Genomic DNA, 17562 nt, shown 5'->3' on the forward strand with positions numbered 1-17562 from the left:
GGCACTTGTTGGCCCTTTTGCCTTCACTCTGCGGTCCAGCTCACCCCTAAACCATCTCGATTGGGTTCAGGTCCGGTGACTGTGGAGGCCAGGTCATCTGGCGCAGCACCCCATCACTCTCCTTCTTGGTCAAATAGCCCTTGATGCCTTCAGTGTGACTCTACAATTTTCATAGTCATGAAAATAAAGAAAACTCTTTGAATGAGAAGGTGTGTCCAAACTTTTGGTCTGTACTATATATATTCACATTTTCTTTGTGAAGGGAAGAAAATAATTATATATATTCATTTTATGAAAAATATTTAATATTTTCTTCCCTTCACAAAGAAAATGTAAAAATCAACTCAATAAACAGGCAGAAACACTGCCCCTAGCGGCCGAAACCTGCATTGACTAGCAATACCTGATTAAAAGGCTATAACGTGTTCATCCTGAACGTCTCTCACACGTGTTCACTGACCAGACGTGTTTCCTGCATCCGTCTACAGCCTTCATCTGGGTCTAAGTCTAAAAAACTAACTTTTCTTTTATTTGTTCCTGCAATCATTTTTGGGTTTGTGTCAGAAAAGTACTGCACCGATACGGAAAATACACGTGAAATAAAACATCACCTTTTTCCTCGTCACACGTGTGAAGATTAAAGCAAACTGAACTGCTCTTCTTCATTTTGTTTTTTCCCCCCACTAACATTTAAAAACAAGTCCTAAGAGGTCGTACGTCGTGAAAATCTTTCCTTCTGGCTTCACTCTCAGACAAGTCCCTGATTAACGTAAAAACCGATCGCGAGGAAACGACGTTCTTTATGTCGAGATCACAAGAAAACAATTAATGTTGAAATCACGGGGAAAAAGTTTTTTTCAGGTGGAAACTGTCAAAACGCAAATTCTATTAACATTGCTGGTTTTATTAACGCAGCGAGTTTTTGTTTGACTGTTTGTATTGAGAATGTAAATAAATAAATGAAAGAGGCGAAAGTAAAACCTTAAACGCGACTCGCGCTTATTATATAAAATATAAAAATAAACGCTAAACAATCGTTTTTGATCCCTGAGCATTTGTTTTCCTGCTGCGCCGAATCTCGAATCGACACCAATGTCCGGCGATTAAAACCGTCCGTGTGGAAACGTAGCAACAGTTTGTTTTCCCGAAGATTTCTGTCATTTAAAACACCGTAATGATTTTAAAACCTTTACAGAAATATTTCGTCTCCATGCTCCATGTTGAGTTCGGTATCTGTTTATGTGTGTGTTGATTAGAGTATTAAAAGTTTAAAGTGTTCGCCTGAGATACGTTTAAAACAGGCGCAAATGTGCGATTCTTCATGAAGGCCCTACTTTTGTTATTTCGGGAACACGGAGTCGTGATGAGGAGAAAAGCGAGTTTTTGCTGCGATAATGTCGTGAACGCGAGGAAACTGTTCTGTTGGGATCGCGAGCAAATTCATACTTTGGTGTCAAAATCAAGAGAAAACAAGAAGAAGAAAATCCACAAACATAAAAAATCTTACTGTAAATGCAATTTATTGATGGATGAGTTCACACACGTACGTAACGCCAGCACAGAGGCGAATGGAAAACAACACAAACACGTGGAACTACGGCGGAAACTCGAGAAAGTGAAATATAAAAGATCGTTTCTTTTTTTTTTTATATCTAAAATCGAGACAAACAGAACAAAGAAACAGAAGCGAATCAACTTTTCGACCCATTTCCTGTCTTTCCTATAAAAAAATAAAGAGTAGGCATTGATAAATACCGATTGTTAGCTACTAGAGAGGAAGAAAATATCAGAGGGGAAAAAAATGGCACTAGAAAATAAATAATCGTTGTTTGAAGAACCGTGAGAACTAAAGCAAGTCATAAAAAATGAAAAGATTAAGACGGGAGATACGGTGGAGAATCAGGGATTTGGCAGCGCGGCGTTCCGATCAGGACTCGTCCATTACCTGTGAAAGGAAACACAAAAACACACACTTGTTAAAGTACGCTAATCCCGAAGCCTAGCGGCTAATCCGGTAAGCGCTAAAAAGGATGAAGAATACCCTTCCCTTCTTCCCTTCGTGATACAAAAAAAGCTGATTACACGTGTTATAATTACAGGCTCAAATAAAACCCCACAAGAGAAAATCATTATGTAACCACGAGCGATGTTAAAACTTTACCTGAAGGTGGCGTTAATTCTGAAGCGGATTACTGCAGTAATACATGAGCAGGTGTTTGGGATTAAAGCGGTGATATCACAGTGATTGTTACCTGTCGAGGCACGTGACCACGTCTCGCACCAAGCTAATGAGGTGCTCGTGCTCCTGAGGGTTGGACATCACGATGCTGTGGAGCTTCTTCATGTAGGAATCGATGGAGTCCAGACTGGCTGTCTCTCCGCTGCCTGAAGAAACACAGCACAGTGACACAAGGGGGCGCTATAGAGCAGATTGCACAGCTCTCTTAAAGCAGTGGACATTTGAAGAGCCAAATCTTTCTCGTTGACACACACAGGACATCACTGATATGTGATGACGTGATGCATTGATGTAAAAATAAGAAAAGAAAAATCATTTGGTAAAAAATGGTCCTTATATATAATTATTAACACATTTGTACCCAATATTTTGATGTAGATCAATTTCTCGTTACTAAACTGTTTCTCATACGAGATTAACATGGCAGAGGTAGAGCTGCGTCCTCCTGCAGACACAACAGGAAAAGAGCGTCTTTCATCTTTTCTTCTCGTTCACACTTCAAAGGCGTGTGTTAGAAGTCAGTATGAGAACTGATTATTTGCTGTCTGTCTGAACTGAAGAAATAAAAGTGAACTGTCTGTATGATGAGTCGCAGAGCGTCGTATTTATTCCACCGCACTGAGCCGCAGTCCAGACGGAATCACATGGGGTTAGAGTATGGATTGAGAGAATGCTGGTTCTTTTATTAAATCTAAATGAGTAGTGACGGTTTGTTGCATAGGGACAGAAGGAACATGTACGTGTGTCTCGGCACCGATAAAAGACCAGGTTGGACCACACTTTCGATAAGAACTTTGTGGTCATTTTGGTATTTTTCTCTTTTTTATTTTTTTTTGACTGCCTCTACTAAATAAATGAATCCACCGAGTACATGTTCAGACTCCTAACCTTTTCTCCAGACCTGTTTCTGCACAATCCTGTCTCTGAGCTCGGTTCTGTTCACCTCACGGCTTTTTTGTGCTCTAAAACGCAGGTGAGATCTTCTATAGTGAGCTGCACCTTTCCAAAGCCACGACCACGCTGATGCGGATCAACCTGAAAACACGTTTTTCTTCCACGCGTTCACAGTTTTCGAGGAAAAGCCGATCAGAAAGGTCAATCTTGGGATAATCAAACTGTGTGTGTGTGTGTGTGTGTGTGTTTCAAGGTGAAGTTTATTTCTATTCACAACACACATTGTCTCAAAGCAGCTTTACAGAATTTTACCAGTGAAGGTGAATGGTGTGTGTTTATCCCTAATGAGCAGCATGGAGTCTGTGGTGAAGGAAAAACTCCCTTAGATGTTCTGAGGAAGAAACCTTGAGAGAAACCAGACTCAAAAGCAGAACCTCATCCTCATTTGGGTGACATCAAGAGTGTGATTATAGTCTTTAAACACTACAGAACACTGGAGAGTGAGAACTAACATGAGCACTGGAGTGTGTGATTATGACTGATGATCTTTCTACAGTCTTTTACAGTCAGATGACGTTGTGGAACCAGGAGCTGCTAAGGAACTCATAAAAAGAAGTCCAAAGTCTAAACTGTGTGTGTTACCAGGCAGCGGGACGCTGGAGAAGCTGTGTGTGAGCGCCGAGCGCAGCTGGTCCAGGTGTTGTTGCAGCAGGCTGCTGCGGGTGCGCTCCTGCATCACGTCTCCCTCCAGGCGGTCCACAGCGCTGCGCATGCTCTCCACGTGTTTCTGCAGCGCTGCGTTCCTCTCCTCGTACTCCATGTTGGTCTTGCGCAACTGCCGCAGCTCTGCCTCGCGCGCTGAGAAACAAACGTGCAAGGAGCTTACAGGGGGACGCCGACACACACACACTCACACACACACACACACACACACACACACACACACACACACACACACACACACACTCACACAGATGTACGCCTACACACACTTTTCTGTGACTTCAAGAACATTGGACTGCATCTAATATATATATATATATATATATATATATATATATATATATATATATATATATATAATTTTCTCTCTCTCAGTATATTTATTATTACAGTGTTGCTCTTTTATAAAGAAAAAGTACTTCTTATTCTGATTACTCGATTAATAAAATAATCAATAGCCCTACTTATAACAGAAAAAAAACAGAAAAGAAAATAGAAAGCAGAATAAATCACCTTTGCTGTGGTTGAGAAACTCCTCAGTGAAGATTGGAATATCAAACACTGAGCGATCCTTCAGACCTCCATCATTCTGATAGAGAAAGAGACTTTGGAATATCAGCCATTGTCATCTATCATTGTCTTGTATAGCAGGAAGTGTATGCTTTTAAAAACGATAAAAAAAATCAAAAATCTAAATCAATCAAAAATCCTTATTGATCAATATTTATTTATAAGATTAACTATATAAACATTTCTATCCTCACTTGTACCTAAGCATCAACAAATTTGCTTTTTTAACATCTAATTCCTATTAAGTCCCCATTTGCTGTTAAAATAACCAGAGACTGGCGACTATCGGCAAAAATCCATACTGATAGTTTTTCCTGGTCGCGTTATACAGTACAAGAGCGGCCTCTAGAGGCGACTCACCTCACTTCCCGTGCTGGAGATTTACGTTAATTCAGCTAAGAGTATGATAGTAAAGTCAGGTACTGATGTAGATGAAAAGGTGAGGAAGTCAATCCCAAAAGTGCTACAGCAGGAGATCTTCAACTCGAACCCATGGAAATCAGATCTTTATGGAGCTGGCTTTGTGCACAGGGGCATTGTCATGCCAGAACAGGTTTGGGTCTCTAAGCTCAAGTGAAGTGAAGTGTCTTCCAACTGAAACAAATAGTCTCATCCAAAATGAATAAAAAAAACCCATCATCAAATAAACAGCACGTGGCATTAGTGATTCACCTCTAGAGGGCACTCACGTACAAGATAATGCAACCAGGAATAACTATCTGTATTGGTTTTTGCCGATAGCCGACAGCAAAATAGTGCTAAAACGATTCAGGCCAAAGAAAATTTTCCAACGTTTGGGAATTTATATATATATATATATAATTTTCTCTCTCAGTATATTTATTATTACAGTGTTGCTCTTTTATAAAGAAAAAGTACTTCTTATTCTGATTACTCGATTAATAAAATAATCAATAGCCCTACTTATAACAGAAAAAAAACAGAAAAGAAAATAGAAAGCAGAATAAATCACCTTTGCTGTGGTTGAGAAACTCCTCAGTGAAGATTGGAATATCAAACACTGAGCGATCCTTCAGACCTCCATCATTCTGATAGAGAAAGAGACTTTGGAATATCAGCCATTGTCATCTATCATTGTCTTGTATAGCAGGAAGTGTATGCTTTTAAAAACGATAAAAAAAATCAAAAATCTAAATCAATCAAAAATCCTTATTGATCAATATTTATTTATAAGATTAACTATATAAACATTTCTATCCTCACTTGTACCTAAGCATCAACAAATTTGCTTTTTTAACATCTAATTCCTATTAAGTCCCCATTTGCTGTTAAAATAACCAGAGACTGGCGACTATCGGCAAAAATCCATACTGATAGTTTTTCCTGGTCGCGTTATACAGTACAAGAGCGGCCTCTAGAGGCGACTCACCTCACTTCCCGTGCTGGAGATTTACGTTAATTCAGCTAAGAGTATGATAGTAAAGTCAGGTACTGATGTAGATGAAAAGGTGAGGAAGTCAATCCCAAAAGTGCTACAGCAGGAGATCTTCAACTCGAACCCATGGAAATCAGATCTTTATGGAGCTGGATTTGTGCACAGGGGCATTGTCATGCCAGAACAGGTTTGGGTCTCTAAGCTCAAGTGAAGTGAAGTGTCTTCCAACTGAAACAAATAGTCTCATCCAAAATGAATAAAAAAAACCCATCATCAAATAAACAGCACGTGGCATTAGTGATTCACCTCTAGAGGGCACTCACGTACAAGATAATGCAACCAGGAATAACTATCTGTATTGGTTTTTGCCGATAGCCGACAGCAAAATAGTGCTAAAACGATTCAGGCCAAAGAAAATTTTCCAACGTTTGGGAATTTATATATATATATATATGTTTTCACATTTTGATAATTTGGTAATATGGCAAATAAACACAGATGGGTTTAGTTTCAACGGATAGCAATATAAGCAATAGAAACAAATTACTTGGTTATTTTAAGAGACCTGCCTTATTTTCTTTTGTATATTTAGTGTTGCTCTTAAATAAAGAAAAAGAAATTCTTATCCGATTACTCGATTAATCGATGGCATAATCGGTAGAATACTCGACTTCTAAAATAATTGATAACAGCAGCTCTAATCTGAAACAGGTTTCTAAATGCAGGTGCAGGGCGTTTGAGTTTGTTTTGGAGTAGATGACGACAGATAGTGGATTTTACTGATACTGATTGCGAGGTTGGATCGAACTTGCCAAGAACCAATTAATCAACCCATAGATTTTAAAATGTTTACTGGCTAAAAAAACAATACTGAATAATGAAAATGTGCTAAAAGAAATAAATATAAATATATTAATTAATGAATATAATTAGATTATTAATTAATTATAAATCATCATCATCTTCTTTCAGCTTCTCCCACTAGGGGTCCCCACAGCGGATCATCCGTCTCCATCCCCCCTGTCCTCTTCATCTGCCTCTTTCACACCACCTGCATGTCTTTCCTCAAAACATCCATAACCCTCAACATCTTCAGCTCTGCTACCTCCAGCTCCACCTCCTGTCTTTTACTCAATGCCACTGTCTCTAATCCATACAACATCTCAGGTCTCACCACAGTCCTATAAACTTTCCTTTCACTCTCACAGATACTCTTCTATCACTAATCACTCCTGCTATCACTCTTCTCCACCCACTCCACCCTGCCTCCACTCTTTTTTTTCCACTTCTCTAACACACTCTCCCTGTCCATCACCACTGCAAACAGGAAAGGGCTCAGAGCCGATCCTTGATGCAGTCCAACCTCCACCTTGAACTAGTCTGTCGTTCCTATGTCATACCAAGAACCTTTCTATCTGTCTCCCTTATCACTTCTGAACTATCACTAGTTCAATCATCACCAATCATCCAGCACCTCTTCACCACCGAGCTCCTGTCTGACCTCTTCCCTGATTCTCACATAATGAATTATAAATAATAAATATAATATAGTGCTCTCTGTGCAGCACGCAGTCTCACGTGTAAAAACAAACATCACGTGGTGTCAGTGATTTGCCTCCAGGGGCCGCTCTTGTAATGACAGTGGACAGATAGCCGATAGTTCCAACAATCAACCGGATCTTTAAGTGCTCGGTTCAGCTAATCATCATCTGAAAGCCGAGCTTCCTGAAGCTGTGAAGAGAAGGGTTCGGTCAGGGCAGACGCTCTGTTCTGCTCGGACAAAGTGCCTTTGTGGGTTCAGCTCCAGCTTGTCTTACCTCATGAAGAGCTTCTCTGGCAGCCTGCCGGCCCACATCTGTTACACAGAGAACACAGAGAGAGTTGGAGAAATGGTGCTCAGAGCTACATACATTACACAGCCAAAAGTATTGGGACACCGGACTTGTTCTTCCGCCAACTTTTACCACAAACTTGTGTTGAATGTCTCAACAACATGAAACTTCCCTTCACTTGAACTCGGGTTACTACTAACCCTTTTTTCTCCTGGGACGTGTGTGGGAAAGTGGTGATGTAGCACTGGTATACTGTGTGTGTGTGTGTGTGTGTGTGTGTGTGTGCGTATATATATACCTGCTCGGAGACGCTTTCCCTTCTGCTTCTCCTGCACCTTCCTCTTGAAATGCTTATACGCTTCTGTCTGCTGATACTTCTCCAGCTCCCTCATGTAACGCTCCTTATCCTTCTCTGCCTCGTCCAGGTAGCGCTTCAGAGAAAGAGAAAGAAAGATGGATTAGTCTCGGACTGAAAGATGTTCTAAAATGATCATCTCGGTGACCAGCAGGAGTCGTGAGAGAGCAGAATGATACGCCTGAGTGTGGGATCAAAAACTGACCTGTTTCTCCTCAGGGGGCAGTTTGCTCCACTCGTTCCCCAGCATCCTGGTGATCTCTGGGAAGGGAACGTCCGGTCTCTCAGCCCTGAGCTGCTCCCGCCGATCGTTCATGAACCGCACGTACCCCGTTAACGGGGCTTTAGGCGCGTTGCTGTCCTTCATCGGCTTCTTCCTCTTCCTCCCTTTGGTCCAGCTGCTCCTGCGTGGCTTCTGCTGGTCGAGAGAGAGAGAGAGAGAGAGAGAGAGAGAGAGAGAGAGAGAGAGAGAGAGAGAGAGAAAGGAAAAGAGAGAGAGATAGAGGAGAGAGAGAGAGAGGAGAGAGAGGGAGGGAGAGAGGGAGGAGAGAGAGAGAGAGGGAGAGAGAGAGAAAGAGGGCCAAAGTTTACAGTTAAACGTTTGGACACACCTTCTGCTTCTCTGGTTTGTTTTTAGGTGGATTAATTTCAACATTGTACATTAGTACTGAAGAATCCACACTGTGAAAGAACTCTGACAAGGAATTCTGTAGCTGGTTCACTACTGTTCCTTCCTTGGAGCACTTTTGATAGATTCTGACCACTGCAGACCAGGAACATCTCACAAGAGCTGCAGTTTTGGAGATGCTCTGACCCAGACGTCTAGACGTCTAGAACTCACTCAAATCCTTACGCAAATTTTTACTGCTTCTAACATCAAGTTTGAGCACAAAATGTTCACCTGCTGCCTAATAAATAAATCCACCCACTAACAGGAGCCATGTGTTAGAATGTCAATGTTATAAAGTTGTCATGATGTCAAAGTTTAAATGTTATAACGTCATGCCTGATTGCTGTATGTATATATATATATTACTGTACAGCACTAATATAGTGTAGTATTACACTTTGCACACTGTAACTGAGAAATTACCTTTTTTTTAAACTTTATTTATGTATTTACTTATTTTCTTACACGTAACGGAATGTTTTCTAAATGACTATAACAATAATACTGCAGGCTGTACACATTATATAAATCTGAATCCTGGTCTCTGTATTACAGAGGTTAATAAAGGCCTGTTTCTCCAATACGCTACTTATAAGCACTTTCCACATGTTCATTTGATCTCGTGTAGAACGTTACCTCGTCTCCATTCTTCTGGCTGCCGTTATCGGTGTTGACTCCGGGAGAGGCGCTCTGCTCTTCCATCACTCCTCCTGAAACATATATGAGGAGAAGATTCAGGCCAAAGAGAAGGACGGAATGTTGACATGCAGAATACAGCTTTCAGTGAAAAGAACACCTGATACAGTGCATCGAGTAAAAGCGTGAAGAAGTGAACAATCTAAGAGAATATGAGAAATATAGATAATATAGTGAGAAGGTGGTGTTTAAAAAAAAAACACAAATCCCTCAAGAAGACTGTAAAGGTGTTTACGTCCTGCTGGAGCTGTAGTTTAACTCGAACTCGAGCATAAACGCAACCTTATAGTTTTATTATTCGTTTTTTATTAACGTTACTTTGATGTATGTTGTTGTAGTACTATTTTACTTTTTTAAAAGCAATTTAAAATGTATTTATATGTGTATTTTTATGTATTTATATGTGTATTTTTATGTATTTATATGTGTATTTTTGTGTATTTATATGTGTATTTTTGTGTATTTTTATGTATTTATATGTGTATTTTTATGTATTTATATGTGTATTTTTATGTATTTATATGTGTATTTTTATGTATTTATATGTGTATTTTTATGTGTATTTATATGTGTATTTTTATGTGTATTTATATGTGTATTTATATGTGTATTTATATGTGTATTTTTATGTGTATTTATATGTGTATTTTTGTGTATTTTTATGTATTTATATGTATTTTTATGTGTATTTATATGTGTATTTTTATGTGTATTTATATGTGTATTTTTATGTATTTATATGTGTATTTATATGTGTATTTATATGTGTATTTTTATGTATTTATATGTGTATTTATATGTGTATTTATATGTGTATTTATATGTATTTTTATGTATTTATATGTGTATTTTTATGTGTATTTTTATGTGTATTTATATGTGTATTTATATGTGTATTTTTGTGTATTTTTATGTGTATTTATATGTGTATTTATATGTAATATGGGAATTAAAGGCACTAAAAGTGTTTAGTTTTCACCGATGTTCTTGTGTGTTCTTCAGGTTTTTTAGTATTTCTTTTGCAGTAAGAAAAAAATCGTTGAAATAATCAGTAAAGTTCTCAATTACTAAAATAATCGATAGCTGCAGCCCAACACACAGCATTATGTCATGCATGTTTATAAGAAATATATTTTTTTACTATTCATGAAGGACTGAGATAACTAAACACTAAATCTGTATAGGGAATGTGTTTTTTTTTTGACAACAGAAAAATTTAGTTCTGAACAAACACAAGGTTTAAACACGACACAGTAAACGCCTCCCTGCTCGGCGGTGTCCTAAACACCTCTACACTACACTACAGGACACTACACTACACTACACTACACTGGACACTACACTACACTACACTACACTACACTACAGGACACTACAGGACACTACACTACACTACACTACAGGACACTACACTACACTACACTACAGGACACTACACTACACTACACTCTACACTACACTACACTACACTACACTACACTACACTACACTACAGGACACTACAGGACACTACAGGACACTACACTACACTACAGGACACTACACTACACTACACTACAGGACACTACACTCACACCACACTACACACTACACCACACTACACCACACTACACTACACTACACTACACCACAGGACACTACACTACACTACACTACACTACAGGACACTACAGGACACTACACTACAGGACACTACAGGACACTACACACACTACACTACACTACAGGACACTACACTACAGGACACTACACTACAGGACACTACACTACACTGCACTACACTACACTACACTACACTACAGGACACTACACCACACTACACTACAGGACACTACAGGACACTACACTACACTACACTACAGGACACTACACTACAGGACACTACACTACACTACACTACAGGACACTACACTACACTACAGGACACTACAGGACACTACACTACACTACACTACACTACACTACAGGACACTACACTACACTACAGGACACTACACTACACCAGGACACTACACTACACTACACTACAGGACACTACACTACACTACACTACACTACAGGACACTACACTACACTACACTGACACTACACTACACCACAGGACACTACACTACAGGACACTACACTGCACTACACTACACTACACACACTACAGGACACTACACTACAGGACACTACACTACACTACACTACAGGACACTACACTACACTACACTACACTACAGGACACTACAGGACACTACACTACACTACACTACACTACAGGACACTACACTACACTACACTGCAGGACACTACACTACAGGACACTACAGGACACTACACTACAGGACACTACACTACAGGACACTACACTACACTACACTACACTACAGGACACTACACTACACTACACTACAGGACACTACACTACAGGACACTACACTACACTACACTACAGAACACTACACTACACTACAGGACACTAAACTACACTACACTACAGGACACTACACTACAGGACACTACACTACACTACACTACACTACACTACAGGACACTACACTACACTACACTACAGGACACTACACTACACTACACCACACTACAGGACACTACACTACACTACACTACACTACACTACACGACACTACAGGACACTACAGGACACTACAGGACACTACAGGACACTACAGGACACTACACTACACTACAGGACACTACACTACACTACAGGACACTACACTACACCACTACAGGACACTACACACTACACTACAGGACACTACACTCACAGGACACTACACTACACTACAGGACACTACACTACACTACACTACAGGACACTACACTACACTACACTACACTACACCACTACACTACACTACAGGACACGACACTACACTACAGGACACGACACTACACTACACCACAGGACACTACACACTACAGGACACTACACTACACTACACTACAGGACACTACACTACACTACACACTACACTACACTGCACTACACTACACTACACTACACTACTACACTACAGGACACTACACTACACTGCACTACAGGACACTACACTACACTACACTACACTACACTACAGGACACACTACACTACACTCACACTACACTACAGGACACTACACTCACACTACACTACAGGACACTACACTACACTACACCTACACTACACTACACTACACTACAGGACACTACACTACACACTACACTACAGGACACTACACTGCACACTACACTACACTACAGGACACACTACACTACACTACACTACACTACACTACACTACACTACAGGACACTACACTACACTACACTACACCACAGGACACTACAGGACACTACACTACAGGACACTACAGGACACTACACTACACTACACCACACACTACACTACACCACAGGACACTACACTACAGGACACTACACTACACTACACACTACACTACACTACACTACACTACACCACACTACACCACACCACACCACACTACACACCACACCACACACTACACCACACACTACACTACACTACACCACACCACACCACACTACACTACACCACAGGACACTACACCACACTACACCACACTCACACTACACCACACACTACACTACACTACACACTACAGGACACCACACTACACTACACTACAGGACACTACACTACACCACACCACACCACACCACACCACACTACACCACACTACACCACACCACACCACACTACACTACACCACACTACACCACACCACAGGACACTACACACTACACCACACTACACTACAGGACACCACACTACACTACACACCACACTACACTACAGGACACCACACCACACCACACCACACTACACTACAGGACACTACACTACACCACACTACACCACACACTACACTACAGGACACTACAGGACACACTACACTACAGGACACTACACTACACCACACTACACTACACTACAGGACACTACACTACACACTACACTACAGGACACTACACCACTACAGGACACTACACTACAGGACACCACAGGACACTACACCACACCACACTACAGGACACACTACACTACACTACAGGACACTACACTACACCACAGGACACTACAGGACACTACAGGACACTACACTACACTACAGGACACTACAGGACACTACACTACAGGACACACTACACTACAGGACAATACACTACACTACAGGACACTACACCACAGGACACTACACTACACACCACACTACACTACACCACACTACACCACACCACACTACACTACACCACACCACAGGACACTACAGGACACTACACTACACTACACTCACACTACAGGACACTACACACACACTACACCACAGGACACTACACTACACGACACTACACTACACTCCACTACAGGACACTCCACTACAGGACACTACAGGACACTCCACTCTGTACAGTATAAAGCGCCCTCTGTAGTGCACTAGAACATTAAATCCAGCAGATTGGGACTGAACCGGTGAAGTCAGAGACTCCTTATTAGAGGAGGGAAGTAATGAAGTATAAATACTTCAGTAAATTTTTCTGGTATCAGTATTTTACTACACTGTTTATTACAACTTTTTTACTTTCATTCAATATATATATTTTTTTTACACAAATATCTGTAATTTCTGCTTCTTATATCACATTCTTTTAGTTTGAAACTAGTTGGTGACGTCATCAATATTTGTTCTTCTCAATGCGGCGTTTTTAGCTCATCAACCTGTTTTTCTCCTGCTGGTGGATCATCTCCTCTCTCTCTCACACCACAGACCAGTTTCTGAAGCTCACAATGAGCAGACAGAAGGCAGTGAGAAGTCTGAGGTTAATGTGGATGAGACAGAGGGAGTCAGTGATGAGAACATGACAGAGAACTGAGACATTCCTGATCATCATCATCTTCTTCTTCTTTTCTCTGCTTGTGTTCTATATGGTGGATCTTCAGCCTGGATTCATTTATTAGATATTAATTTGTGTATTACTGAGATTTAGTTTTCAGCGTGACACTAAAACAGGTGGCTGTTTTTACTGAAGTACGTGTCAGAGCCCAAACTTCTTAAATTTGAGTGAAAAAGTGCAGTCAGAACTTTAACTCTTTACAGAAACTTTAAACACATCAGAATCTGCACTTCAGTACCTGAGTGAAGGATGTGTGCACTTTTATCACCCAAACATCTACCACTATCACACACACTCTTACACAATAATATTAATATTTTAGTGTAAAAACCCACAATGCAGCTTCTGTTCTATAATAAAAATCCTCGTACTGACCTGCAGTTTGATCTAAAAACCGAATACTTTCAGACTGGATCCTGGACAAGGCGACCAAAACAATACAAAAACCAGGCGTTGTTACGTCATCACAGCGCGACAGGCACGAAGATCAAAAGTGTTCCGGTCCGCTTGGGTTCATTCATGTTAAAAAGCAAACATCTTCTATCAAAATAGCGACCTATTGTGTCGTATCGTATGATTTATCTTCTACATACTGACACCAACACACTGTTTCGGATGTTTAACGATATATAAATTCGTCATTAGTGGGAACTAGTGTGCCCGGCGGAAGGATTAAAGCGCTTAGAGAGTGTGTGAGGCGAGAGGTGACTTCTTCTCGAGCTCACTGAGGGAAAGCGCTGTGGTCTCTTTGGCGCCCCAGGCGGCATAAATGATTCCGTGTTTTTGTCTGTAAACACAGTGTAGTACAAATACACACAACACAAAATAGCGCCACCTGTAAACCTCCTGTGTATTATACAGTACAGTGTACAGGAGAGAACTGGATACAGGAGTGTACTTGTAAATAAACACAAAATGACAACACAAAAAGTTGTGCAAAAAAGCAGCATGTAAACAGATGTGCACTAATAAATAATATTATTTATGTGGTCGTCCACAATGCTGTGTGTGTGAGGTGTGTGTGTGTGTGTGTGTGTATATATAAGGGGTGTGTGGGGTCGTCCACAATGCTGTGTGTGTGAGGTGTGTGTGTGTGTGTGTGTGTGTGTGTGTGTGTGTGTGTGTGTGTGTGTGTGTAAGAGAGGGGTATGTGGGTCGTCCACATTGCTGTTTGCTTTGCGGATGCAGCGTGTGGTGTAAATGTCCATGATAGAGAGAGAGACTCTGATGATCTTCTCAGCTGTTCTCACTATCCTCTGTAGGGTCTTGCGATCCGAGATGGTGCAGTTCCCAAAACCAGGCAGTGATGCAGCTGCTCATGATGCTCTCAATGGTCCCTCTGTAGAACATGGTCAGGATGGGGGGAGGGAGATGGGCTTTCTTGGTGAGTGACCAGGTTGAAGTTCTTCGCCAGATGAACACCAGGAAATTTGGTGTTCTTGACGATCTCCATGGAGGATCCCTGATCAGTGGAGAATGTCTGCTCTGTGCTCTCCTGAAGTCAGGGGGGGTGGAAAAGGGAACAAAGTCAGGCACAGCTTCTTCTTCAACAAGTTCCAGTCAGTAATGAAACACCTTTAGACCCTTCAATTAAAGTTAAAAGGAAACTTTACAGCCTACGTTCAGACGTTCGAGAGAAGCGCAGGTTTCGGCTCGTGATCGCTAGGTGTCCAGATACTTTTGATGCTGGATGTATATACAGTATGTATGCGAGGGGCCTTGCGTTTACTTCCAGAGCATTCCGAGCGTAATTACTTTCTTCCTTCATTATGAACGAGATGAAAGGAAGGCGCCGAGGGAGAGGGGTGGAGGCTGGAAGCGGAAAAGAGGAGGATTGAGAGCTCTAATTAATTCATGTGGTCTGAGGGAACATTTTTATGATCTCCCCAGAAACAATATCTCAGCCTCTTAGAGAGCAGCAAAGCTCCAAATATTTAGCGTCTAATAAATGCTAATATATTTCACAGCAGTTACGCTTTTCTGGTTTCACTTCACCGGTTACGACTTGCCTGGGACGTGTACAAGGAGGCTGTATTACAGATGTTTATGTTGGGTTCACTCTTTACAGCACATCTGTCACGTTATGGCAAAATTCACTACCAAAACCACCAGTAAGGTTTCTTATAATGATTTAACAAGTCGGAGGTTCTAAATATTTAACAGGAAAAAAAGCAGAATCTTAGCGATATAATAAAACCTTCATTTAGCCACTGGGAAAACCCCCGCAACCATCCATCATCATAATCACGTCAGAAATCCAGCCTACACACGTTCTTCTCCAATTCTCCAGTGAATACAATTACGAGTTAAAAAAGAACCATTGTGATGATCTCGGATCGTAACCTTCCTGTTATTGAATTCTTAGCTGAGGTTTTCTTCAAAAATAAGTCGATTCAGGATCATTGCAGGACACCTGATCATCTGGTCTTCCTCAGACCATCACAGGAAGTTTTTCCATGTACACTGTTGGCCATTAGGGATAAAATGATAGGGACTAATTTACGAATGGAAAATGTATAGTTGTAATTTATTTATTACTATAAAGCTGCATTGGGACAATTTTCATTATTAAAAGTGCTATACACATAAGATTGAATGCTGGGCCCCTGAGCAAGGCCCTTAATCATCAACGGCTCCTATGTGAGTAAGGATGTCTGTAATAAGTGTATAGATAATGACAGGATGAAAGTGATCAGATGTTCTGTCATCGCAGTGACCTTCTCCAAAAAAAGCACGGCATTACCGTCCTGCTGTTTCTGAAACCCCCTACATTTATTTTTTTCAGGATACAGAAACACCACGGATGCTAAAACGCAGTGCTTATAGACACCAAAGACCTTGAAGTTACCGTGTGGCTTCGACGTGGGAAGGTTCTGATCCAGTGATCATGCATTTGTTGAATTTAAATCCCAGTCCTTCCGGAGGAAACCTTCAGGCTGCTTTCGCGTGCTAACGTTTATTTTTTTTGTTGCTCAGGATACAATCCTGTGGGATGCAACTTTCAGTCGGGGCGGTTGAGGAGGAAGGAGATGCATCCACTTTCAAAAAAAGTCCTTCTACCAGCATTTCTTTCTTCACAGCAGGTTGCTTTTAAAATGGTAAAAGTTTTCAGAAAAGTGCTCTTTTATTAATTTTTTTACTCTTTCAACCAATCAGGTTGCAGCTCAATAAAAAAAAAGTTCTCAGAGATGTGCATGTGGTACACATGAGTAACAACAGAAAAGCCTCCATTCATCTTAATATCACAGCAAAATGGGTTCCAAT

General features: G+C 40.8%; 1 protein-coding gene across 5 annotated transcripts; it reads right to left on the minus strand.

Annotated features, from left to right (window-relative positions):
- Positions 1 to 1503: 1503 nt before the first annotated feature.
- On the minus strand, positions 1504 to 14964 carry hmg20a (high mobility group 20A). 5 transcript variants are annotated; one of them, XM_046860128.1, is made up of 9 exons: positions 14674 to 14956; positions 9316 to 9389; positions 8215 to 8427; positions 7953 to 8085; positions 7640 to 7677; positions 4370 to 4445; positions 3776 to 3991; positions 2253 to 2385; positions 1504 to 1945 (listed from the first exon to the last, which is right to left on the minus strand). In XM_046860128.1, the coding sequence occupies exons 2-9, from the start codon at positions 9379 to 9381 to the stop codon at positions 1942 to 1944; spliced, it is 879 nt and encodes a 292-aa protein (XP_046716084.1). In that variant the 5' UTR covers positions 9382 to 9389; positions 14674 to 14956; the 3' UTR covers positions 1504 to 1941. The 5 variants fall into 5 exon arrangements, with proteins under 5 accessions (XP_046716084.1, XP_046716083.1, XP_046716087.1 ...); XM_046860127.1 differs by lacking the exon at positions 4370 to 4445 and adding an exon at positions 5400 to 5475; XM_046860131.1 differs by lacking the exon at positions 4370 to 4445 and adding an exon at positions 5400 to 5475 and having other exon boundaries at positions 8215 to 8424; positions 14674 to 14955.
- Positions 14965 to 17562: the final 2598 nt, after the last annotated feature.

Source organism: Silurus meridionalis, chromosome 10 (genome assembly GCF_014805685.1).
Source record: "Silurus meridionalis isolate SWU-2019-XX chromosome 10, ASM1480568v1, whole genome shotgun sequence".
In the NCBI taxonomy this organism is placed as follows: domain Eukaryota; kingdom Metazoa; phylum Chordata; class Actinopteri; order Siluriformes; family Siluridae; genus Silurus; species Silurus meridionalis.

Coding starts and splice junctions, on each gene's coding strand:
- hmg20a (XM_046860128.1), bottom strand. CDS start 9,381: ATGGAAGAGCAGAGCGCCTCTCCCGGAGTCAACACCGATAACGGCAGC. Junction 7,678..7,952: donor GGGAAAGCGTCTCCGAGCAG/GTATATATATAC, acceptor TCTGTGTAACAG/ATGTGGGCCGGCAGGCTGCC. Junction 3,992..4,369: donor GTTTCTCAACCACAGCAAAG/GTGATTTATTCT, acceptor TTTGTTTCTCAG/CGCGCGAGGCAGAGCTGCGG.